General features: G+C 42.9%; 1 protein-coding gene across 1 annotated transcript; it reads left to right on the forward strand.

The window, feature by feature from the left end:
- Positions 1-5,274: 5,274 nt before the first annotated feature.
- LOC124545147 (uncharacterized transmembrane protein DDB_G0289901-like) lies at positions 5,275-26,133 on the forward strand. Its single transcript, XM_047123977.1, has 3 exons — positions 5,275-7,065; positions 22,329-22,466; positions 25,990-26,133. Exons 1-2 carry the CDS (start codon positions 5,417-5,419, stop codon positions 22,429-22,431), a joined length of 1,752 nt encoding a protein of 583 aa, XP_046979933.1. The 5' UTR covers positions 5,275-5,416; the 3' UTR covers positions 22,432-22,466; positions 25,990-26,133.

Below are 26,133 nucleotides of genomic sequence, written 5' to 3' on the forward strand. Positions count from 1 at the left end.
CAACCTTGAGTACTAGGTGTGTGGGAATAAAATCTGGAGCTTCTTCTAACATAGGTAGTGCAAGACCCTCGACCTTTCTTTACTGCCTCAAATCCTTCCAGCTGTTCCAACGTCTTCTGCTCACATTTTTCCAGCTGTGATTAAGAGCAAATACAGGCTGGCGCAAAACAAGTGTTAGGAATTTTTTATCTACTAACATATAAAATAGGGTGATAGATTTTTGTTATCATGTTTATGTTACAGCAGAGAACTTGAAATTTAACAGGAGAAGTTTCCAAAGTGCTTTCTTTCTTCAACGACGAGTGTACAGAGTTTTGAACTAAAGTCCATAATGAATTACTGAGGATCATCAATTTCGAATACACGGTACTTTCTGGAAACTGCAGTAGGAAGGTCCTGGAGAGTTGGAGATACATCTTCGAAGAGTATGTCCTCTGACCATTCCAAAAGAAGTAATCGTACAGGTTAAATTGGCATTCCGCACCATGCCCAACAGCTTGAACGTGTGGATTCACAGTACGCCAGTAGAGGCAGTTTTGTTTGTTGGGTCCCAATGGAGATGAAATTGCGCTTCAACGCTAAACGTGATATTTAACGACTGTTCCATTTGCAAAGGCTCCAGTCATCTAATTTGCGAAAAAATATCGCTATTCCACGCCACTGTGCTCCAAAGGTTAGCGCATTTAAATTTTGTGAGGGAAAAGGTTTAATTCTGTTTCATTAACCTCAAGAGAGACAGTCGTGACATACTAAGTTGCTGTGCTCAATGTCTTTTTGATGTAGTGGTCCCCATACTAAATAGGCTTCGCACTCGTTCCGCATTCTCAAGGGTTTCAGCTGAGGGTGGTCATCTTGAGTGACTGTTCTTTAAGTTACGTATGGATGTAGCCTTTTTAAAATGTTTCATCAACCTGTAAAAATACAGTAAAAGCATTATGAAAAATGCCTATCCGAACATGCTTCAATTTTGTCATCACAATTGGACTTCCTTTAATTACTGTAATCTGAGGGAGTATGGCGCTGTTCGTGGATCAAATACGCTGTTGAATACGCGACGCAACATAACAGTACGTCCGCAATTTGTGCAAAAGTCTTTATAATAAAAAAATCACTTTTCCAAAATAAGTGCTTTCATTTCGAAAAATGTAATGAAACATTGTTAGCGAGCTATAAAACCTTCATAGCTACAGTACAAGAATATCACAAGGAATCTCGTGTATGGCACACGACTAAATCACAGTAAACAACTACTTTCTAGCACCTATTTTGGGCTACTCTGTGTTTCTGCTGGTGTTTTGTAGTTGACCAGCTTATTTTTAATCACATTAGTTTCTTTCACTTCTTATCATTGCAAATGCAAATGTCCCTTAAGTGCCATAGCAACTGTCAATAAAATAACTCATCTCACTTTGGGAATAGTGGTAATAGCAGTTAAATCCACTTTTGCAATGCTAGAAGAAAAAACAGCCCTCATTTCTTATCGCAATGACTCAAAAAGATGTGCAACGTATATCACAAACATCTTTGATTATTCATCAACCAACATAAAATGTCTGTCATGTAGCAAAACAAATTGGAATGGAATTCGTTTTGTCATAGAAAATTACTTCTACTCGTCTGAATAATACACTAGTAGCATGAACGAAATAACAAACAAATATCTTGTGTGGTGATATTCATGTATGTTTCTTTACCAGCGTGAGTCACATAAAAAGACGCGCAACCTCAGTAACTAATGCTATAATTCTGGTTCGAAAAATTTAAAATTTTGTGATATTTTAAGCTTCGTAAATGTCCAGCGTAAAGCTATAACATAGGTAAATAACCTGCTCACAGTTAGTGAGCTGCCTCCCTTCACGTTGCTTCTTTAAAAACCCAGCAAACGAGAGCCAGAACAAGAATTTATGTATATAATTGATCTAGTGTTTTTAAAACTAGTTCACGGATACCGTGCGGAAACAAGTTGATGCTTACACCGGCTGTTGACGTTGACTACACCTTTTACTGGTATTGGTGAGTGCCGTAAAAAGAGGGCAATAGAAGCAGTGGGGTGAATAAGAAGTTCGAAAGAAGTTCTAAGCCATCGCGTCGAACGGCAGTTGGGAAAATCACTCAAGGATTTGTCTGTCTAGGCTGGTAGTGAACCTACCGGCAAATATAAATTTCCAAGTTGCACCACTGCAGTTTGATATTTTCAGTACTGTATGACAAATACCGGATGTTGTGGTGCCTTTGCTTATTTTGAACTTTCATCTGCAAATATGAATCTAAATTGCGTTGTTTTAATTTATGTAGCTGGAAATCAAATTTTCTGTTCCGTGTCATTAACTACAAGTTAAGTTTTAAAATAACGGGGTGAACAGAAACAGTAATCGTCAGTGTCTATTCAGAAGAAGTCGGGAATGAAGAACCACCTGGCACTGCACTCAACCTATGAGATTGTGCAGTGATTAAAGTATATGGAAAAAGGTAAGCCGTTATTTACATTGCATGCTTGTAAAATCTGTTATTTTGGAGACATAGGTTATGTTGACTTTTTCTTGAAAAAATCAGGGCCAATTAAACACGTTTCATTTAATAGATCAGGTGTCATTTTCCAGTCATGAAAATGTTGTTTGAAAGCTCTCCGTTATTCTGGGGAAGGGGGGGGGGGGGTACCAACAACTTGCAGATGCAACGACAGGCTCATTTATAAATATGCTGTTAGTGACTTATTGTATTAACAGGCAAACAAAATTCATAAATTTAATATTACAGCAACATAATTAGAGGTATAACAGTACTCGGAAAGTAATTCATAATTATTGCAATATTCTTAGCTTTTTGCTGAATAAAACTGTTTTTGAACCAGACACATTTCGAAACTTCCTGGGAGATTAAAAGTATGTGCCAAAGCGAGATTTGAACTCGGGAACTTTACCTTGCGAGTCTACCGAGTCAACTGAGTTGCCCAAGCACAACCCGCGACCCCTCCTCAGAGCTTTACTTACGCCAGTGCCTCGTCTCTTACCTTCCAAAGATAACACACGTTTACCTGCGATACTTGCAGATCTACAGCTCCTGGAAGAAAAGATTTGTAGAGATATGGCTTATTAGCTGCCTGGGGGAGAAGACGGCAATTTTCCAGAGGGGAATTTCCACTCTGCGGCGGAGTGTGCACTGGTAGACAAAGGTCCCGCTTTCGAGTCTTCGCCCGGCACCCAACTTTAATCTGTGAGAAACATTCCGCTGTAGAGTGAAAATTTCACTCCACATAAATGATGTTCCTTATTCTCCTGGAACCAAAGCAGGGTTTGATACGCCCCTGTCTACCCAAAGTACCAATAAATAAAATTAATAAAAAGATTAACATGGCTATTCCCATAACTCCCTACGGGGTAAACAGAAACACCGAGTTCTTATTTCTTCCGGTATAAATTTCTAAATTAGGCAAAAAGCCGATAATTTCATACAATTTTCATTTTATTTTTCTTATCAACTTTTTCTTAAAGCTGAAAACTGTTTCTATTCACCCCATTTTACAGTATTCTCCAGGGCTGCTGCTGCGTCTGAAGAGCGTAGAGTCAATACTACGCTCCAGCAAGACGACACCCAACCATATACTACCTGGAATATTCCAGCTTTCTTCACAGCTCATCGAGAGCCTCATCTTGCACGTTCTTCCGTTGTAGGTAAATAAAGATGTGTCGCAATCAACTCTTTTGGCTCCTCGCCAACGCACTAGAACCAAAGAAGAGAAGCATTCAGAAACAACTAAAAGGCTTGCCTGGTGCTAAGGTCTCCTGGAGTATCTACTTCAGGAATTTTGGTAAATACGCTGTGTAGATATGAATTTTAATGATTGTAACGTTTTACTGTTTGATGGACATTCTACGATCTACACTGCGTTACTGGAGACACATCCATAGTGCTACATTTTTCAATAATAGACTACTTTCAAATTAGTTACAGAAATTCTTCTGGTATGGTAAGTACAGCCTCTCGTAAAACAATGAAATATCTATATTTAACAACGGTAAATATACGTCATGTCGGAACTGCTAAAACCATTCTTTCATTACTTTTAAATGTAAAATTTTATGTTTATAAAACGCTAACGTTTTAAAAATATCTAATAACGAAGCAGTGGTTATACGATATTAACGTCGGAGAAGATACGGTTAGTGTTTGTATTTTTTTCATGTGTCGCAGTCGTGCTTAACGTGATGCTTGAAATGATTGGTAAACATACCACCTCCGTTAAATTCTACTTTGTTCTTGTTTGTAACAACAGTAGAAGAGTATTTCAAATAAGGTGGTTTGTTTATAAATATTTACGGTATCGAACTACACTACAGGGAAAATTTATCTCAGCCAATCTGCTGTTCTCAGGTACATTGTTAAAGTGTACAGCTGTGCATCGGTAAGACGTTTGGAAACTGGAAAAAGTTTCTGATCTGTAGGATTCATGTAGCATAGTTTACACTTCTTCATGGTGAAAATTTCCTTCACTATCTTCTACATTTATCAGAAGATAAGATGACTGGCTCCGCATAAATATGGTCTGTATGATTCATGTAGCATAATTTACACTCCTTCATGGTGAAAAATGTTTTTTACTTGCTTCGAAATTTATCAGAAAATAAGTTGCAAAATACTGACTCTGCAGAAATATGAGGTTTTTAGACAGCGAAATATAATACTTTCACAAAGAATTTTTGTAAAATTTCAACTATAGCGAAACTGAACACACAATTTCAGTCATCTATTTACTCACTGTCGAGGAGTCCACTACTCAGAAATGGCCGATGTTCATCTCATCTTCGTCGCAAACATGTCTTCTTGCATCAGCCAACTTTCAGCAGCAATCTCTTTCTATATTTACACACAAACTTTCCGTTGTAGTTGCTCCAGACTACTTACATGCTACTTATGATTCATCATTCATTACGCTTTAGGACATTGTAGCTGAAAATAGAGTTAACAACTTGTTGCTGGACAGAACCTGTCAAATTAATTGTACGTCCGTAGCAGGTTTGGAAAAGATGAGGGGGAAGGTGGTACATACACTTCCTGTGGCACTAACGACATTAGCTCGCAATATCAGAGAATCATGAAGTAATACATTGCATGTACGTTACGTTTCCGGTGTATTAGAAAAAATGGCAGTCACCTCGTCAAACTGTGTAACGAAACACTGCTGAAAAACTGGGAAGGAAATGTGAAGTTCCGGCTGGCTGCGAATTTCTATGACCCGACGTTTGTCAGCTGGCGTTCTCATTTCCCACAGAGCACCACAAATAAGCCCGCTACAGTACGAGTTAAGTGTATCTCGTGGAACGTGCTGGGGTCTGACACTAGCTGTGCTCGAATTGTCGATAAACGTGTAGGCATCTGTGCTCGAGTTGGGCAGGATCTCTCGACGCCTTGCTGTAGAATGACAAGTTTGTTTATTCCTGTGGCATTTGTAATACTGTCAGGATGGATTCTTGACGTTTCTGACTCTCTCCCTGCTCATGTGCGGATGATAAGAGAGGCGCCAGGTGAACGACTTGAACCAGGTCTCAGTGGGATGCCAAGAGGAGAATTTCGTCACGGATCAGCAGATGCCGCACTCGCACTCTCGTCCCACACTAGACACCATCCAGAAGGAGACCTGACCTTAGGCAGAGCTGCTGCAGGTCTTTCTTCTGGAAAATCTGGGCATATGGACGGACACCTTACTGGTGAACATCATTTGAGTGGTCATTTAGGACAAAGTCACCACAGAGGAGGTGAACTGGAAGGAAGCGGCCAGATATCTCTTCCTGGTAGTGGTGGCGTAGACCTGAAAAGGGTATCAGGCGAGATCGAAGGAAATATGGGTCATGGAGTTATTGCTTCCGAAGGCAATGACCTAGACAAAAAAGCCGTAGCATTAGAAGTGCTTCGCCGTATGTCAATGCAGAATACCAAAGGTGGAGGTACAGCCGCAATTCCATCTGGTGGACTTCATGCCCACGGCATTGATGGGCACAGTGCCCATGGCGGCAGAGTAGAGGGCAACCCACATGGAGGCGCACATATTTCTGGAGGAGGGCTGCCTGGGGGTATTCATGGCAACTCTCAAGTACCCCAAGCTGATCCGTCATCCATTGGTCTCAGTGGAAGTGGACATAGTATTTCGAGCGCTCACTATGGTGCCCCAGGGGGCAGCGCAGCTGGACTGGAACACATGAGTGGAGGACAAGTCCATCACCCAGCAGCTGTAACAGGAGGCCACAAAGAAAGCCCCACAGGCCCTGCTGCCGGAGGATTAGGTGTTGCTTCTGGGGGGCAACAAGAAATAGTAGGCGAACTTTTGGAAATGTGGGCGAAAATTGGAGGTCCTGAAATGCTCGGTAAGATAGCAGCAATGAGTCAGAACATGCATGGAGTTGGTGCTGGTGCACTTCCAACATTCTCTTCTCATCCTCCACCACCAGGAGCTCCGACAGTTGGAGGTTCTGGCACCTTGGGAGGATATACCCAATCTTTCACGCGCGGTGAAGTTTCTCGAGGAGATGCGCGACATATAACAAGCGCAGGTAGTGGAGCAATAACGTATAGTGGAGCTAGCAGTAACGCTTCTCAGCCAACGGAGATAGTGTACGTTATGATGATGCCAGGATCTGGTGATATGCCTAAAGGCCCTCCCCTGACAGGTTCAGTGTCCGCCTCAGGTGGTAAAAACGCAGTGATGGGACAACTTCCATTCGCCTACGGCAGTGGTGCTTACGCAACATATAATACTGCAGGAACTTACAAAATGGCACAAGGTGCTGTAACACCTGGAGCTGTCAGTTACACGGCGATACCTGTGGGCTACGTCGCTACGAGGGGGTATTCCGTGCAAAGCAGACCGATGTACTATAGTGGAACGGCTAGACCTAGAGGCAGCACATACACTGCATGGCCAATGACATATGGAGTGGCAGGATCTAAACCGTACTCGACGCTTGCCTACACCGCCGCCCCTGTTGGCCAATTGGTGACTGCCAGGGCTCAGCATGGTGTGAGACCCGCAGCAACTGCCCAAGCAGCCTATTATACGGTACAAGGAGGCAGGTAAGGTTATGTTGTAGCTATTCTGGAAACATAATGAACTGAAATCTGTAGCAATCAATCTCTCACTGCTTAGTACAGCCTCTGAACAAGATATAGAAATTAAGGGTGTTTTAGGAGCCCAATTAATATGGCATGTAAGTTATTTGCTATGTTAGCATCTGTGTCTCCTCGCCTACTTTCAGCTCCTACTGTTTCTATTGAGTCCGGAGATTATGCAAGTCTTTATAAACCTTTTCCCTCTTGATTCATAACATATTATGATCTACATTCGCTTACCATTTCTCATTAAATGAGTTCATTTTGCATTTCCTGCTCTGATGGCCTGCGATTCTCTGCTTGTTTGTTTTTGTAAATTTAAGTGTAATTATTTTCGTAAATCTTGGTCTCCACTGTGTATGTTCCCCTCACAATTTGTATTGGAAAAAACACACATAATTGCAAATTTATTCTTACAAATGTTCTGCACTTCACGCTATTTGCCTCAAAAACTTCATTCCTGCGGTCTCTAGTCTTCTTTCTCTCTCGTCCGTTAAAACTTGTTCCATGCAGCGAAATAGCTGTAGCTTTGGTCTGGTAAAAATGCACCGATAACAGAAACAGCAACAAAAGTTGCATTATAATTACAGAGTTCTTACAACTGAACGATACCCGCAACACATCATGCACTTATTCTGTAATACTTATTCAGTACTACTTGTCCATCTTACTATATATGAAAAGAACGTGCATACACAACCAACCGTTTTGCATACAAAGTTTGAGTGTTCCACATAGACGCTTTCAGAATGCAATACGTTTTAACATTTATTTAGATGACGGTCGCAACATAAACGAAAAGCATATTCACTGCTACATTTCCGCTTTGTCTTCTTTTTCACCGTCCTAAATACTTATCTACATAACAATTCATAATGGGATTTCATATTTCGAAACCGATAGTGTGAGCAAGTAAACGAAACAATTCCTAAAAATGATTGTTATAGGATTTATTCGATGGATTGCTAAATGAATTTTGAATTAAACTTGTTTTATATCCTAGAAAATACGACAAAAGCGTATTTTTTGTCTGTTTTGAGCCATGAACTAATTTTGTTTAGTTTGGCAGATTTCTGTTTTTTTCTGATAAGAAGAGGATTCCTACGAACAGTGTACAGTGATATTCTTCTGACGAACCTGATATTAAATACTAATGATCTTTCTACCAAGTTACGCAACGAAAATTCAATTTATCACTTACTTTTACTTAAAAACAAATAGGACTGAAATTAATTTCTCGTATGGTTATGACAAGGGACAGTGACGAGCGTTTGAGTTACAGAAACCATTTATTCTCCGGAAATACAAATCAACAAGCTATTTATTGCGCACTGAGGAAACTGGTACAGCTTTACGGAACTGAATTTGTTGTAATGAATCACTGTTATCAATGTGAAGTTCGACGATTCATAATTTTACCTCCCATGGTCTTCCTAAGTCATCGCGGAAGAATATACATTGTGGAATATCACTGTCGATTTATTACCACAGTAAATCACTTAGTTAATGCCCCATGCCTCATTAAGTCCTTGCCAACAGGTAAGAACTGTGTTAGGGCCGTTTGAACGTTTTCCCCATAAATTAAAGCCCTCTATACATTATAGTGTGCCGAGCTAGGTGGAAAATCCTATTATCGTATCCAACGCTCTGACACCTGACGTAGTCAGATAGATAACGTCTGGTTTCACTTCATGAAAGATAAGCAGTTCTGGCGTTGCTATTTTTGTAGGAGACAAGGCGTAAAAAATCAAGACACTTGCTGATCTAGAAAAGCGTTAGACATCGTAAAATGGTGAATGATGTTAAAAATTCTCAGGAAAATGGGTCTAATTAACACTATTGGCAAACTGAAACTGTGTGCCGGACTGGGACTCCAACGTACGATCTACCATTCGCGGGCAAGTGTCTTCTTCCCTATGTTCCAAACTTCAGTCGCGTTAACCCGCATAACTTGCCCCCAAAAATCAAAGATATCAGGTTCGAGTCCGGGTCCGACACAAAGTTTTAATCTGCCAGATACTTTACAAACAGCATACACTCCGCTGGCGAATGGAAAACTCATTCTGGATACAATCCCCTTGGATAAGGCTAAACCAATTTTCAGCAACATCCTCTTTCGCAAGAGTACTAGTCCCTGAAGCTGTGCAAGAGAACTTCTGTGAAGTCCGGCACAGACTTTTCATATGGCAGTAAGTTTAAAATAAGAGCACGTTCGGGTACATAGTGTAAAATTCATTTAGTGTAATCTGTGTCTCAGATGGATAACAAACAATACACATAAGGATCATGAGATAATTGAATGAAGGATGAAATTAGACTTGCACAGACTGAAAAGGGCATAAGGTAGAATCTTTCTCCACTACATCTATATCTACATACACCTTCCACAAAAGAATCATATGGTGCATGTCGGGGGCAGGGGCGTGTACCTTATACCACTACTAGTCATTTTCCTTCCTGTTCCACTCGCAAATATGGCGGGGGCTAAACGACTGTCTCTATGCCTCTGTACAAGCCCGCATTTCTCTTCTCTTCTCTATCTTTACGCGAAATGTACGTTGGCGGCAGAAGAATCGTTCTGCAGTCAGCTTCAAATTGCGATTCTGTAATTTTTCTCAATAGCATTCCGCAAAGACAACATCGTCTTCCTTGCGTGAATTCCCAGTTTAGCTCACGAAGCATATCTGTATTACTTGCGTGGTGATGGAACGTTCCGGTAACGAATCTACCTACACGTGTGTGAATTGCTTAGACATCTTCCTTTAATATAATCCGGTTGGAATCTTACACAATTTATCAGTACTCGGAAAGGTTAGCACCAATTTCCGACACCCTGTCTCCATTATAGATGAGTTACAGCCTCCTAAAATTCTCCCAATAAACGAAAGTCTACCATTCACCTAACTTGCCTGCTCGGTTAGCCGCGCGGTCTAACGCCTGGTCCCTGGCACGAATCCGCCCGGCGGACTTGTGTCGAGGTCCGGTGAGCCGGCCACTTTGTGGATGTCTTTTAGGCGGTTTTCCATCTGCCTCGGTGAATGCGTGCTGGTTCCCCTGATTCAGCCTCAGCTGCACTATGTCGGCGATTGCTGCTCAAAGAAGTTCTCCACGTACTCTACACCACCATTATTCTACCACGCAAACATAGGGGTTACACTCGTCTGGTGTGTGACGTTATCTGGGAGAGAGGGGGGGGGGGGGGGGGGGTCGACTGGGAGCCGAACCGCACAATAACGCTGAAAGAGTGGTTCGGTGTGGGGCGGCGGAGGGGTGAAGTGGACTGCGGTAGTCGTCGTGTGGTTGTGGACCACTGTGGCTGAGGCGGGAACGGAGCCTCTCCGTCGTTTCTAGGTCCCCAGTTAACATACAATACAATACACCTACCTTACTACCATTCTTAGGTGCTAGTTCCATCCATCTCATGTCTCTTTGCAAGGTTGCACCTAAATATTTTGATACGTGGTGCTTACTGGAATTAAAGAAAACGTGGAAGGGAGGACCCACCAATATAAGTTTCTTTTCACAGAACCTGTTTATTTAACAAAATATAAACTGTGTTTTACAGATAATCGAAGCATTTAAACATAAAATTTTCTTTAACGAAATGAACAGATTTGCAAAATTATAAGTTGAATAAGCTTTTAATCTTTGCAAAAGAAATCTGAAGTGCTGTATTGCGGAGCAGTAAAAAGTATGACAATGATTATAAGACGGCAGGACCTGCAGCTCTCCAGTTATCGGTTGAAACAGCGGTGTTTGCTACTGCGCTTGGCACAGTTTGTCTTATTAAATGCCCTTCTGCTGAAAAACATGAAAACTATGTAAGCACCATTGATGACAAGAGTGATTTAGTTACTCAAAACAGATGACTTTACTTTTAATTTGAAAGCTGTATGTCGAAAGGTTCTGGGTTAAGATGCGCATCTGTGCTTAAAGGTTGGACAGGTTAGCAAACAATATGGAAATGATAAGGCTTAGTTCAAAGCAACCAACCTTTTAATTTCAATCTGCAAACAAGGTGCGACTGGATCCCAACTCGTCCCTTCTGATAATTTTTTTTGATTGAGGCCTTGGTGATAGTTGGCTGATAATATTTTGAAACTTAAACTGATTGTCAGCTAGTAAGAGCGCTCTGAAGGAATGTCTTAAAAAATACCTTGTGAACACTTATTACAAGAGAACTCGGCGGAACCACAAGATCTAGCTAAAATACATCAGTAATGACCGGGTCATTCGAACACAGAAACTAACAGCTTAGTACAACAGGTTGTTCAGATTATAACTAATAACTGAGAAATGTAGTTACAATCAAAGATCTGAACCGGTTAACAGCTAAATCCAACCACAAGGTCCCTCTTTCGTTCAACGGAAACCTGTGCGTTAGTACAATTGCTCCAGCTGTATTTACCACCAGGAGCTGATTCACTAGAACATTAATGATCGGGTATAAACTATAGAGGAAAGGCAATATAATAGTGGGACAAATTTTCAAACGACAACTAGTGTACTAGCACAATTCTACTGCCTATATTTACGACCAAAGAGGCGACCAAGTAAAACTCTGAGGGTCGGAAACAAACCAGAAAATAATGAGAGCAGGTAGACAATGACAAAAATCACCACAAGGATTACCGAATGTTACTCCCCTTTATCAGCAAGCAGTTCCATGGATATATTGTGCGTCGCAGCGGTTACTGAGTGGTGGCGATGAAAGCCAGACAGAGTAGCGCAGCCAGGCCACGAGTGGTCTTTCGACACGAATGTTGTCAACCAAACGACGGGATGTCGGCCCGCTGCTTGTAGTCGACGCTGACCCCGGTGAAGTACTCCGGTATCTTCGCTCTGCGCAGGCCCTCCTTGCGCAGCTCGTGGCTTCGGCCGCTCGGACCTCGTGACCACCTCTTGTCGCGACGCTACCGCCAACCCCCAAATTTCGTGCCTCCCTCTCGGGCCAGCGAACCCCGTATAGATACCGGCAAGCAAAAACCTTCTAAGGACACAACCAACAGATATTAACTCTTCCTCATAGATATGGGCAATGGTGGCGCAAGAGGGACAGTCAATACTACACCTGAGCCAGTGGCGCCAAATAGAACAGTCTACTGATTTGCCTTATTTTACACACTGCTGTTTTCGGGCATTATGACATTGTATTTCCTACTCAACTCCATTAACTGACATTGTTATAAATTTAGAGCAAGCTGCTATTCACCAAACCACTAGAAATTCTGAGTCAATTTGTATCCCCTTACAATCACTCAACGACGACACTTTCTGTATACTACAACATCGTCAGCAAAGAGCCGTAGATTGTTGCTCAGCCTCTCCGGTAGATCACTTATGTATAGAGACAGTAAGAGCGGTTCTATCGTACTTCCCTGGTGCACTCATGCTGACCCCCGTGTGTGCTCTTATTCTCTGTACACATAAGAGATCTGCCGGAGAGGGTGAGCAGCACAACGTAACGAGTCCTCTTTCTTAAGCAGTCTTCTAACAACAATCATGTCTAGGAACCTACTCCGTATGTCCATACGTTCGTTAATATTTTCCAGTGTGGCACTGTGTCAAAAACTTACCGGAAATTCATTAATATGAAATGTACCTGCACCCTTTCATCCATGGTTCGCAGGATATAGTGCAAGGAATGGAGATGCTTTTCTAAATACAGGCTGATTTGTGGACAGCAGCTTTCCCGTATATAGGCAGTTTATCATATCCAAACTGATAATATGTTGAAGAATCCTGTACCGAACCGACGTGAACTATGTTGGCTCGTAATATTGCGCATCCGTTATTTTACTCTTGTACACAGCGTTTTTTTGAAGTCAGTTGGGACTTTGCGCTGGGCAAGACATCTGCGATAAATGCAAGCTAAAGAGGGCTCATTGCCATGGAGGGCTCTATGTAAAACGGAACTGGGATCTCATTCGCACCTGGCGACTTATTTGTTTCCATTTCTTTCAGTTGCTTCTCTACGGTACGGCAGGCATGCCTATTACTATGTTCTCCTTAAGAGTATCTGTGCAACAGTTAAACGGCGGCATGTTTGTGCTATCTTCCATGCGTGAATAATTTCTTAAACAACAAATTTAAAGCTTAAGCTTTGCTTTAGCTACCCTCTATTGCTACACCAGGCTGGTGAATGAGTGACTGGATACAAGCATACACAGGCTTGGCAGTTTTACTTAGGACCAGAATTTTCTCTGGTTCTCTGCAAGATATTTCGCTAGGGTGTGACGGTGGTACTTATACCTGCACTGTTGAGCCTGTGTATCGCAGAACGAATGAAAATAAAGTGTTTGTGTCAACTGTATGAATTAATTTGTGGGAGAAATTTGTAAAAAATGTCTGGGGCAAAACATTGATTGACGGAAGGAAAAGCGGACGAAAAGGAAATGGGTATTTCAGATGACGTGTTACAAAAGAACAGCTGAAGTACGAAATGTGCTTGTCCTTCAAGTAATCGGTGTGGAAGGAAATATGTGGCAAACGCTGTTTAGATGGGGTAGGATGGTAGGACATTTGTAATGGCATGAGGGAATAAGTTATTCTGTACTTCAGGAGTCCGTAGAGCGGGAAAACTGTGGAGGATGATATCATTTGAAGTGTAAATGCTAAGAAGTCAGTAGCGAGCAGCGTGTGATCAACTGCTGCCCTGACTATGGGTAGAGTACAGCCTTTCGTCGAAGAGGCACTAAGAGGTTGGCAAGACCGTTGCCCTGGGAATGACCAATGGTATCAGTCTAAGTGGACTAGGGCTGTCCTAGCGTCACTGGAACGATGGAACGTTCCCGCCCCTGGTCGGGATGAAACTTGAGACCACCTAGGGTGCCGCGCGGGATTAGCCGAGCGGCCTAAGGCGCTGCAGCCATGGACTGTGCGGCTGGTCTCGGCGGAGGTTCGGGTCCTCCCTCGGGCATGGGTGTGTATGATTGTCCTTAGGATAATTTAGCTTGAGTAGTGTGTAAGCTTTGGGACTGATGACCTTAGCAGTTAAGTGCCATAAGATTTCACACACACACATACCACCTGGGACAAAGTGTAGCGTTCTAGACAACCATTGCCACAATGTGATATTGACTATTACCCACAGCTGTGCTCGCATATTGGTAGCTTTGTTATGATAACGTAAGGTGAGTAAGTAACCTATTGTACGTGCAATAACGTCAGCTGGCCTGACGTGTCTGCCTCTTCGGGTAAGCATAGCTCGTGATACACCTCCTGCCCCACCGCATTGCTGATGAGCAGTGTTGCAGAGGGGTGTGGGGCAGGGGCACACATCTATGCATCTTGCTGTTGAAGTAGCTATACAACACGTGCCTTATGCATCAATTTTATTAATTTTTTTAAAGTCAGTTTGTGTTCACTGATATTAAGTTGGTGTACTTTTTTAACTTGCTAAAACATCCTCTGTTGCTCCTCAGGGTTGAAGCTATCTCCACACCAAGTTCTTTTGACATCGGTTCAGTAGTTTAGTCAAGGAAATGTAACAGACAGAGCTATTTTCGCCTTTATACCATTAGCTTACATAGTTCAGTTTGTGGCTGTGACATGTTCTAAGTGTGCTTGATGGAACAGCAACTTCTGACTCAGTTTATATGTTGTACTCACTGCAGTACATTCACTACGCCTGTTGTTTCTGCATTTACATGGTGTTTCTTTTGACTTGAGATAACCAGACGTCTTTGGAACTATTACATCCACGTCGTTGTTGTTGCAATTTAGTTTGTAACAAGACATTGAAACGGCTAACCATATTGTACTGCATAATCAAATTTTCCCCACTAAAGTAAATTTTGAACATAAATATCATGTGTCAGAACATGGAGGTTGATATTTTGATTGTAAACGAAATAGAAAATCTGTTGTGTCGGTTCTAAATTGAAAAAAAAACCACACTTGATATTTGTCGACTACAGCGCCATCTGCCACGAATTTGAGACACTGGTTGAGTAAACAGTGAGTATTTTTTTGGCATAGAGTCCAGTATGCAATAAAAATGCGGCGTTCCCATTTTGAAATACAAAGACAGCCCTACCCAAGCAGGAGGGGTGGTTTCGAAATGGCCAGTTGTAGCACAGAAAGATGTCCCCTTTACTAATATTTACTTTTCGCCCACAACATCTTTTTAGAAGTATCATATTCGACATATTAGTCGTCTGAAAATGAAAACACTGTATATGTAATATGCGAATCTGTACTTGTTTATGATGGCTATTACTTTAATAATTGCGCAATAACAATGATTCTTAGAGACAAATGAAATACAGCTCAATAACACTACGACCCTGAGTGAAGCCCCGCGCTGTCGAAGCTCTGCAATCAAAACAACTGTGTTTGTTGGAGCATGGAATAGGGCTTTGGCTAAATAACAACGGTAGATGAAACAACGTCAAATTCTAAAGTCTATTCTATGATGGCTGGTTCCATGTGTTTCTGGAAATTACTGTGGGGCCCTTCATGTAAATCACAACTAGTCTCGTTGTTTGTGGTCGATTACGAAAGTTACACACCATTCACAATGGGTAATATTTTTTAATTCTTGTACTCTTTTCTGTTCATTCCTTTATATTTTAATAGTATATATTGAGACAAGGATTGTGTCAGCACTCAGGGCGGGGTGGGGGGGGGGGGAGGGGGGAGGGGGGCAGGCAAGAGAAGGGTGAAGTAGTATAGGAATGTTAAGAGTTACTGGAATGAAGTGAACAGACTTTTACCCAAGATTTTATTCCATCAGCTTATACCTTTAAAAGTTTTTAAGCACATAGTGAATTAATAACCACGCTGGAAGATAATACAACCCATAACCATCATCCATACCATCACCAAACATAAAAGCAGCTGACTTAGGACAGGCGCTCTGTCTGACGTTGTATGATAAAAGGCCAGAATTGCACCACCCAGCTGACGTTCCAGCCGGTTTAGTACCAGCCACCTGGAGATGCCGTAAATGTCCGTGTGTATATAAGCACGTATTTAAAGCGTTACGGGTACCCATAAATGTCAATGGGCCATTCCTATTAATGGCCGATGCTTCATGTATAATGAGGTCTCGTTGGAAAGGCTCTTATTTTCGTCGGAAATTTGTTTCAGCACGGGCAGGTATACTTCTGTATGAAATCGTCGCCACAGCATCGCAGCATAAAAGTTCACGTAAACCGGGCCAAGGAATACATTAACGAAAGCAGTGTGTCTGGTTATGTGAAGATTTGTTGACGGCGAAAAAATGTACCAGTACACAAATTTTGGCGTTTGCTAACACGATTACTGTAGAAGCACTTGAATTTATGAAATACAGACATTCCGAATGAACTCGCTGCATTTCATATCATAGCACATTTGACACTAAGTAAAATATTCTTGTAACATGCTGTTGTTGTGGTCTTCAGTCCAGAGATTGGTTTGATGCAGCTCTCCATGCTACTCTATCCTGTGCAAGCTTCTTCATCTCCCAGTACCTATTGCAACCTACATCCTTCTGAATCTGTTTAGTGTATTTATCTCTTGGTCTCCCTCTATGGTTTTTACCCTCCGCGCTGCCCTCCAATACTAAATTGGTGATCCCTTGATGCCTCAGAATATGCCCTACCAACCGATCCCTTCTTCTAGTCAAGTTGTGCCACAAATTCGTTTTCTCTCCAATTCTATTCAATACCTCCCCATTAGTTACGTGATCTACCCATCTAATCTTCAGCAGCCTTCTGTAGCACGACATTTCGAAAGCTTCTATTCTCTTCTTGTCTAAACTATTTATCGTCCACGTTTCACTTCCACACATGGCTACACTCCATACAAATACTTTCAGAAACGACTTCCTGACACTTAAATCTATACTGGAAGTTAACAAATATCTCTTCTTCAGAAATGCCTTCCTTGCAATTGCCAGTCTACATTTTATATCCTCTCTATTTCGACCATCATCAGTTATTTTGCTCCCCAAACAGCAAAACTCATTTACAACTTTAATCGTCTCATTTCCTAATCTAATTCCTGCAGCATCACCCGATTTAATTCAACTACATTCGATTATTCTCGTTTTACTTTTGTTGATGTTCATAACATCTCCCGACAGCCCTTCAAGCAGTCGCTTCCTGATTTATTAAAAATGAGCAATAGGTGAAAGAGCGTAATGGCATAGAACGTACCTTTTCAACAAATGTTTATTTGGAAGCCGTTTATAGTTAACTGTCCTCAGTTTCTTTATTAGTTTTGATATTATCAAGGGAAAGCGCTCAGACTCGAACAACCGAATCGGCTCATACACTCCTGGAAATGGAAAAAAGAACACATTGACACCGGTGTGTCAGACCCACCATACTTGCTCCGGACACCGAGAGAGGGCTGTACAAGCAATGATCACACGCACGGCACAGCGGACACACCAGGAACCGCGGTGTTGGCCGTCGAATGGAGCTAGCTGCGCAGCATTTGTGCACCGCCGCCGTCAGTGTCAGCCAGTTTGCCGTGGCATACGGAGCTCCATCGCAGTCTTTAACACTGGTAGCATGCCGCGACAGCGTGGACGTGAACCGTATGTGCAGTTGACGGACTTTGAGCGAGGGCGTATAGTGGGCATGCGGGAGGCCGGGTGGACGTACCGCCGAATTGCTCACCACGTGGGGCGTGAGGTCTCCACAGTACATCGATGTTGTCGCCAGTGGTCGGCGGAAGGTGCACGTGCCCGTCGACCTGGGACCGTACCGCAGCGACGCACGGATGCACGCCAAGACCGTAGGATCCTACGCAGTGCCGTAGGGGACCGCACCGCCACTTCCCAGCAAATTAGGGACACTGTTGCTCCTGGGGTATCGGCGAGGACCATTCGCAACCGTCTCCATGAAGCTGGGCTACGGTCCCGCACACCGTTAGGCCGTCTTCCGGTCACGCCCCAACGTCGTGCAGCCCGCCTCCAGTGGTGTCGCGACAGGCGTGAATGGAGGGACGAATGGAGACGTGTCGTCTTCAGCGATGAGAGTCGCTTCTGATTTGGTGCCAATGATGGTCGTATGCGTGTTTGGCGCCGTGCAGGTGAGCGCCACAATCAGGACTGCATACGACCGAGGCACACAGGGCCAACACCCGGCATCATGGTGTGGGGAGCGATCTCCTACACTAGGCGTACACCACTGGTGATCGTCGAGGGCACACTGAATAGTGCACAGTACATCCAAACCGTCATCGAACCCATCGTTCTACCATTCCTAGACCGGCAAGGGAACTTGCTGTTCCAACAGGACAATGCACGTCCGCATGTATCCCGTGCCACCCAACGTGCTCTAGAAGGTGTAAGTCAACTACCCTGGCCAGCAAGATCTCCGGATCTGTCCCCCATTGAGCATGTTTGGGACTGGATGAAGCGTCGTCTCACGCGGTCTGCACGTCCAGCGCGAACGCTGGTCCAACTGAGGCGCCAGGTGGAAATGGCATGGCAAGCCGTTCCACAGGACTACATCCAGCATCTCTACGATCGTCTCCATGGGAGAATAGCAGCCTGCATTGCTGCGAAAGGTGGATATACACTGTACTAGTGCCGACATTGTGCACGCTCTGTTGCCTGTGTCTATGTGCCTGTGGTTCTGTCAGTGTGATCATGTGATGTATCTGACCCCAGGAATGTGTCAATAAAGTTTCCCCTTCCTGGGACAATGAATTCACGGTGTTCTTATTTCAATTTCCAGGAGTGTATTTGGCAGGCCGCTGCTGACCAGTCAACGACCCAGTCCATTCCTCATAAAAGCAGCCGACACAATTATGGAGCCACAACCATATTAAACGGTGGCTTGTTGACATGGGCCCATGGCTTATAGGGGATTGCGCCACACTCGAACCCTACCATCAACTCTTACTAACTCAGTCTGGTCTCATCTGACCAGGTCACGGTTTTCCAATCGTCTAGAGTCCAACTGATATGATCACGAGCCCAGGAGAGGCGCTGCAGGAGTTGTCTTTCTGCTACCAAAGGCACTCGCGTCAGTCGTCTGTTGTGGATTGGCAAGAGAGCCAACCCGGTTTTGAGAGGAAGCTGAAAGGCACGCGTTTTAGCTCCCGCAGGCTGACGTGAGGTCTGGAACAAGACAAGGAAATTAGACTAGCAAAAAAGGACGTAGCTGTGGAATACTTAACTTTAATCCATAAATGGTGAACATCGCTCTTGACGGTACATGTTTTATAGCATCAATAGTAACTGGTAATGGCGCCTTGCTAGGTCGTAGCAAATGACGTAGCTGAAGGCTATGCTAAACTATCGTCTCGGCAAATGAGAGCGTATTTTGTCAGTGAATTATCGCTAGCAAAGTCGGCTGTACAACTGGGGGCGAGTGCTACGAAGTCTCTCTAGACCTGCCGTGTGGCGGCGCTCGGTCTGCAATCACCGATAGTGGTGACACGCGGGTCCGACGTATACTAACGGACCGCGGCCGATTTAAAGGCTACCACCTAGCAAGTGTGGTGTCTGGCGCTGACACCACATCGTCTGCTGCGACAGCCCATTAACGCCAAATTTCGACGCATTGTTCAAACGGACAAGTTCTTCGTACGTGCCACATTGATTTATGCGGTTGTTTCACGCTGTGTTCTTTGTCTGTTAGGACCGAAAACTCTGTGGAAAAGCCGCTTCTCTCAGTCGTTAAGTGAAGGCCGTCGGCCACTGCGTTGTCCATGGTGAGAGAAATGGTTCAAATGGCTCTGAGCGCTATGGGACTTAACTTCTGAAGTCATCAGTCCCCTAGAACTTAGAACTACTTAAACCTAACTGACCTAAGCACATCACACTCATCCATGCCCGAGGCAGAATTCGAACCTGCGACCGTATCGGTCAGGCGGTTTCAGACTGAAGCTCCTAGAACCGCACGGCCACACCGGCCGGCTGTGGTGAGAGATAATACTTGCAATTTGGTATTCTGGGCATACTCTTGACGCTGTGGGCCTCAGAATATCGCATTCCCTAAAGATATCCTTAATGAAATGTCCCATGCGTCTAGTTCCAACTACCGTTCTGCATTCAGAGTCAATTAAGTCTCGTAGCGCGGCCATAAATCACATCGGAAACCTTTTCCCATGAGTCACTGAGTACAAATCACAGCTCCGCCAATGCACCACCATTTTATACCTTGTGTACAACATACTACCGCCGTCTGTATATATGCATATCGCTGTCCCATGACCTCGGTGTATTGAAATAAACGTTCGCGGCTCCTATATACAATGATGAAAACTGCTCAGCTTTCAGTTACCGATCCCGTAAATAACCAGATAAATGTGTGACTTTTTCCAGAAATGTAAACTTGTGGATGCAGCAGTACATAGATTTAAATGAGCTGACAATTCACAAAACTGGAAGTGGCTCAGAGATAAGCCAGTTTTTTTGACAGGAAAATTTAAAACGAGAAACGTGTGGAGCACACACTAAGTAATTGTTGCATGAATAGTTCACCCCCTTATTATTATCTGGTGCAACCGTATTCCTGTTTTTCAGTGCTATTTGTATTGGGTAAGGAATAAATATAGACCTAGGAAAAATTAATGTATTTTTGTAGTCCGTTTTAATAAAGTGTTAGCCGGCCGGAGTGGCCGTCCGGTTCTAGGCGCTACAGTCTGGAATCGAGCGACCACTACGGTCGCGGGTTCGAATCCTGCCTCGGGCGTGGCTGTGTGTGATGTCCTTAGGTTAGTTAGGTTTAATTAATTCTAAGTTCTAGGCGACTAATGACCTCAGAAGTTAAGTCGCATAGTGCTCAGATCCATTTGAACCAACAATTTAATAAAGTGTTATGCCAAAAAGCCATTTTAACGTCAACAATTACTTTCTGCTTTTTAGTCCTGTGTGCGAAAATTTCTTATGAATTTTTAACCTTCTGTTTATATTACAACGGAGACATGTTAAATTTCAGTTTTATTTCAGTGTCTTTTCACGTGACTAAATTTCAGTTTTATTTCAGTGTCTTTTCACGTGACTTTTTCTGAAAAAGTATAGTGTTATACCTACATACTAATAAATTATTTAGGTATATTCGTGACTCTCTTCATGTGCAGTATGGCGCTCTGTACATAACACAATTTTGTTTGTTTGATGAAGCAGAATTGACTGTTTTGACTGTACCATCACATGTAATGACATGATACGTATAATGCAACACGTTTATATTCAGGTCTGAAGATGGTCGTTACCGACCGAAATTAATAACCTCATTGCAAATAAACATTGCCATCTAAAACTGGAATTATAATAAAGATGATGCTTTCCTGGATCGCTGGAAACTCTATCATGACTATGTCACAGTTTGTAAATAACACATCAGACTGTTTTACTGATATGCTCATAAAAATCAAAATATGGGCAGGAAAACTTAATTTCGTTCCATTTTTATGAGACTGTTATTTCACTATGAACACTATACCTGCAGCTTTCCCCTTGTATGCGTATGCCACATACTGCAAGTATCTCTTTCTTCTTTTGCTATTACCCCATTCTCTCCGCACATCTCCTTCTACACTCTCTCTCTCTATATCCTCCTTCCTCCTCTTTTTATTCGCCTCCTCCTGCCGTTTCTCTCTGTCCACCCCTTCCTCCTCTTACCTCAATGCACCCCACTGTCTCCCTCCATCTCCTCATTCCTTCACTCTCTCTGCCTATCTCCTCCTCCCCCTCACCCTACTCCTTCTCCTAGCCCTTCTCTTGCCCACCACCTCCTCCTCTTCCCTCTGCCTATCCCTCTGTCTGTGTCCGTCTTCTCATTCCTCCCCTCTCTCAGTACATCTCCTCTTTTCCCTTCTTTCCATCTATCTTCTCCTTCCTCCTGTATCTATCTCATCCTTCCCCCACTCTGTGCTCAGCTGTGCCTTTCCCCACATACAAACCCTATAAGCAAACCGGTACTACCTGCAAAATCCGCCAGTCATGTTGTACAGCCTTGATGTCAGGCGTCACCAAACATTTTCAGCCGCATCCCCACTGAACATACCGACAAGAAAGAGAGAGATTGTTGCATTGTCATCCTGTTCATAGCTTTGCATAAAATTTCGAGTCTCGAGCTCACAGGCGAGGTAGTTTAATCTCAACTGCGAAATTTTTACTGAGCAGAGAGACAAGAAAGCAATTTGCGTGTTAATAAACCTTCTACCTGTTTGGCGCTTAATGCTGGTTTTCGCCCGCAACCTCGTACCTGTATTATAATGCATCACATTTAATTCCTCCTTGGTGTGCTACGGGAATCTTCTCTATGTTGCAGGACTGTGGCGACTACGCAGCAGCGACCAGCAGGTGGTGTGACATATACAGCCCTCCCAGCCGTCGTGATGCCGGCCCAGACGTACAAAGTGGCCTCTGGATAACCCCCTCCACATATTAGCAGCAGGTGCAGTTAAGAGTAAGTAACTAATTTTTGTCAACAGTCTTTTGACTGGTCTGGTTCGGCCAGCCATGAATTCCTCTCTTGTGCCAACCATTTCAGTAGCTATTGCACCCTACCTTCTCAACTATTTGTTGAATGTACTCTTATTTCTGTCTTCCCCAACAGTTCTTGCTGTCTATGGCTTCCTCTAACACCATAGAAGTTATTCCTTCATGCCTTAACACATGTCCTATCATCCTGACACTTTTAGTATAGATGTTTTTTCTATACATTTTTTTCTTCGCGATTCCTGAGGAGAACATCATTCCTTAGCTTACCTCATCAGTTCATCAAATTTTCTACATAGTTGTGTAGCGTGACGGCTCGAACGGCCCTGTTCTTTCCTTTTCCGTTTTTCCCACAGCCCGTGCCGTAGAATGCTGTGCTATAGACGTACATTATCACCAGTTTCTTCCTTCATATCAAGGCCTATATTAACACTAGTAGTCTTCTTTTGTCAGATCGCCCTTTTTGGCCTAGTTAGTTCTTGCTTCGTCCAACGTATGTTATTTTCCTTCAAAAACTTTATACTAAGTTAATCGCTACTCTCATTTCTTGTACTGTTCATTACTTTCGCCTTTCCTCTTTTAACTCTTATCACCTGCTCTGCACTCAGGTTGGTCATTCTATCCAACAAGTCCTGTATTTTTCTGTGATCTTAGAAGTGATATTCTTTCACCATACAGAGTAAATTTTCGGTCATAATACGGGTATGTGAAACCTGTGTCATGACTATTTTGTTATTACACGTAGTTTGTTAGCATGGTGGCCTAGAGAAGATGACTGAGTTTTGAGACGGTCTCAAAGGGCAAAGACTACGTGAGGAGAAAATTACAACGGAGGAAACATTCATCTCAAGATTTTCTTGCTGCACAGCACTGTTGCAGCTACGCGTCCTTTGGTGACAGGAGGTGCGCTTCGCATCTGGGCAAAGAGTTCTGTGATGTTAGCTAGAGCTGCTTCGAGAACCAAGCCAGCCTGAATCGTCATTATTTTGATTTCGCTCTTCCACTTAAACGTGAGCTGCCGTCCATCAGATACATTTCGCATGTTGGCCATGAAGGTAGCTTTGACATACTGTAGATGGAAGATTTGCGAAAACAATATGTTAACATTCTTCATGCATGACAGTACATCACTACTATTAGGACCGCGCTCACTACAGGTTATTTTCACTCCGGCTCTCCAGTGGTTTTCGTATGATGTTTCATTGCTAAAACTCGGCTCTGTTGTTAATTTTGCTTACTGGTCGACGCGTGAACTGCATTGGAATGTGGTATAATTTAAATATTAGCAACAGAGTCGCAATATCTCTGTACTACACTTTAGTAACAGATCGGGTTGTACTTCCCTACTCCTATGAACTCGATGGAGACATACTGCCCACTACTGTTGTCGTTGAGAAGAAAATAATTAAGATCTCTGGAGCCTGTTGTTGCTGTTAGAAAAACACTAGGAAGTGTCTCGTCTAGCCAAAAAGAGGTCATATGTTTGTGCGTATTTAGTTTAAACAACTTTTGCACACGGCAGGCATTGGCATCTCTGGACTGCAGCCAGTTGCTTGACAAAGTTTATTGTTGCTTCCATGAAACAGTGGAATATTTTGACAGCGCTCTTAGTGTATCATTTAGCTTCCTTGTGAGGAACATATCACGTCAATTCTGTATGGGTTGGCTCCTAGCGAGTGCACTGTCTCTTAATAAGTGTTATTCGCGAAGCACTACAATGCCCCATCTTGAGAAATAAGGGCAAGAGAAACTTACGGACTACCTTTTAACAAACAAAGGACACTCACAGAACAGCTGAGTGGAATTTGCCGGAAATGAGTATTATTCTGGACGGCTGTGGATTGAAATTGGTCAGCTAGGTACAGCCAACCTATACTACGCCTGACACCCTTTTCCCACTCTCATCCAGCCATGCTTCACGAAATAAGTTAGCCCTATCATGTAGTGTAGCAGTTTGGCATTGTTTCAGCATTATACGATCTATTTATCCAAACGAGGAACTGCTTCTCTTGCAAAAGTTTGTTCTGAAAGTAGCTCTTCTCCACCCCTTCATAGGTATCAAATTCTCCCACCTACTTTTCTTCAGAACCAGCCATTAATCAGTCGGGATCAAACAGCCGTCCAAAGGTAAGCCACTGGGACTACTCTGTGTAATGCATTAACTAATCCCAGAGATCTACTTCTTTACGTGCTTCAGCATCAAATAGACAAAAATAAAATAAAACTTCTATGTACAAAAAGTAAACAAATAAAAACCCGATCAAACTCAGCAGCATTCTACAGAACTTCACAAACCTGAATGAAAAAACTATCCGATTCTCCACGTATAAGTAAAACCAATCGCTGTTTCCACCATTATTTCCTGAAACTTCGTATGACAGAATTTCAGTGAATATAGAAGGATAATAACTTAAATGCCCATGAATCCTCCTGACCTGTGTGCAAACAGGTAGGTTGCTAGTGAAACTGCTACTCTCGCACATCATCACAGGCTGTACGTAGAGAATTCTGGGAGTTAAGCTTTTATTCCCACTGCACTTTAAGAATGGTGCATTGTCAGGAGAGACTACATGTTCCAGGTTTCTTGCAGAAACACCTGGTCTCTGGTACGGACAACAGGTGCATCACAGTGTGTGACTGAAATGATGCGGCATCTGGAAATGTATCTCAGAGTCTAACTACACGGGACAATAAGATTCTTGTGAACAAAACGTCTAAATGCCCAGATTTGTCCTGAAATGCTTACGGTATGTGGACCTAGTGCAGTATCGCGTGCAGCCGTAGTAAAATGGTGACAGTATCTCGGCCAAGGCAGCACAATCGTCCGCTATGCTGATCACGATGTCCAAATCCTGAACAATGCGAGTCTCATCTTATCAGAAAACTGAAAGAACCTTTAGGGTAAACAAATTTCCGAACGACGACTATCTTCACACAGTGGTTCTTGAATTACTCCGTGAGCAAAGACAGAATATCATTTCTCGAGGAACTGAACAATATGCAGAACGCCCCAAACATTGCTCTCTATGTTGAAATGTAGTTTCACGTATCTGTGTCACTCAGGTGTGTATTGCAGCACTCGATAAAAGCTATTAGGCCTGACATAATAATGCATAACTTACTTTTTGAAATACCCTCATGTTTCCTTAACCTACAAATATACGACGACGTTGTGTTCTTCCGCCCAGCGTGGTTTTCTTGGTGCGAATAACAGTTGACTTCCTTACTTCGCGCTTGGGTACGGCGTTAAGTTCAGTGTCTAGCTTCGGAGGTGTAATGAATTTTTCTTTCTTTTCCCGGAAACCACAAACATCTTCGGATGAGTGTCCTCGAATAAGAATAAAATCGAGTATTAACGTTGTTACAATTATTTAAATGGTATTACCTAATTTGTAGAGTTAGCTCACTCGATTATTCATATTTTCTACCTGCCACAACATATTTCATTATTATCAGTTTCAATGAGAACTTTGTTGTCTTCTGTTTTACAGGACGTTGCAGCGACGCCACAAGAAGAAGCGAAGTTTTATTACATTATTCACTTGCTAGGCGAAGTACCTGAAAATCAGTAACAAATTATCAAACAACTGTGTGATGTTTTTTTCTGCAGAGACGAAATAAAGCTCTTCAAACTA

Source organism: Schistocerca americana, chromosome 8 (assembly GCF_021461395.2).
Source record: "Schistocerca americana isolate TAMUIC-IGC-003095 chromosome 8, iqSchAmer2.1, whole genome shotgun sequence".
NCBI classification, from domain to species: domain Eukaryota; kingdom Metazoa; phylum Arthropoda; class Insecta; order Orthoptera; family Acrididae; genus Schistocerca; species Schistocerca americana.

Coding starts and splice junctions, on each gene's coding strand:
- LOC124545147 (XM_047123977.1), top strand. CDS start 5,417: ATGACAAGTTTGTTTATTCCTGTGGCATTTGTAATACTGTCAGGATGG. Junction 7,066..22,328: donor TATACGGTACAAGGAGGCAG/GTAAGGTTATGT, acceptor TCTATGTTGCAG/GACTGTGGCGACTACGCAGC.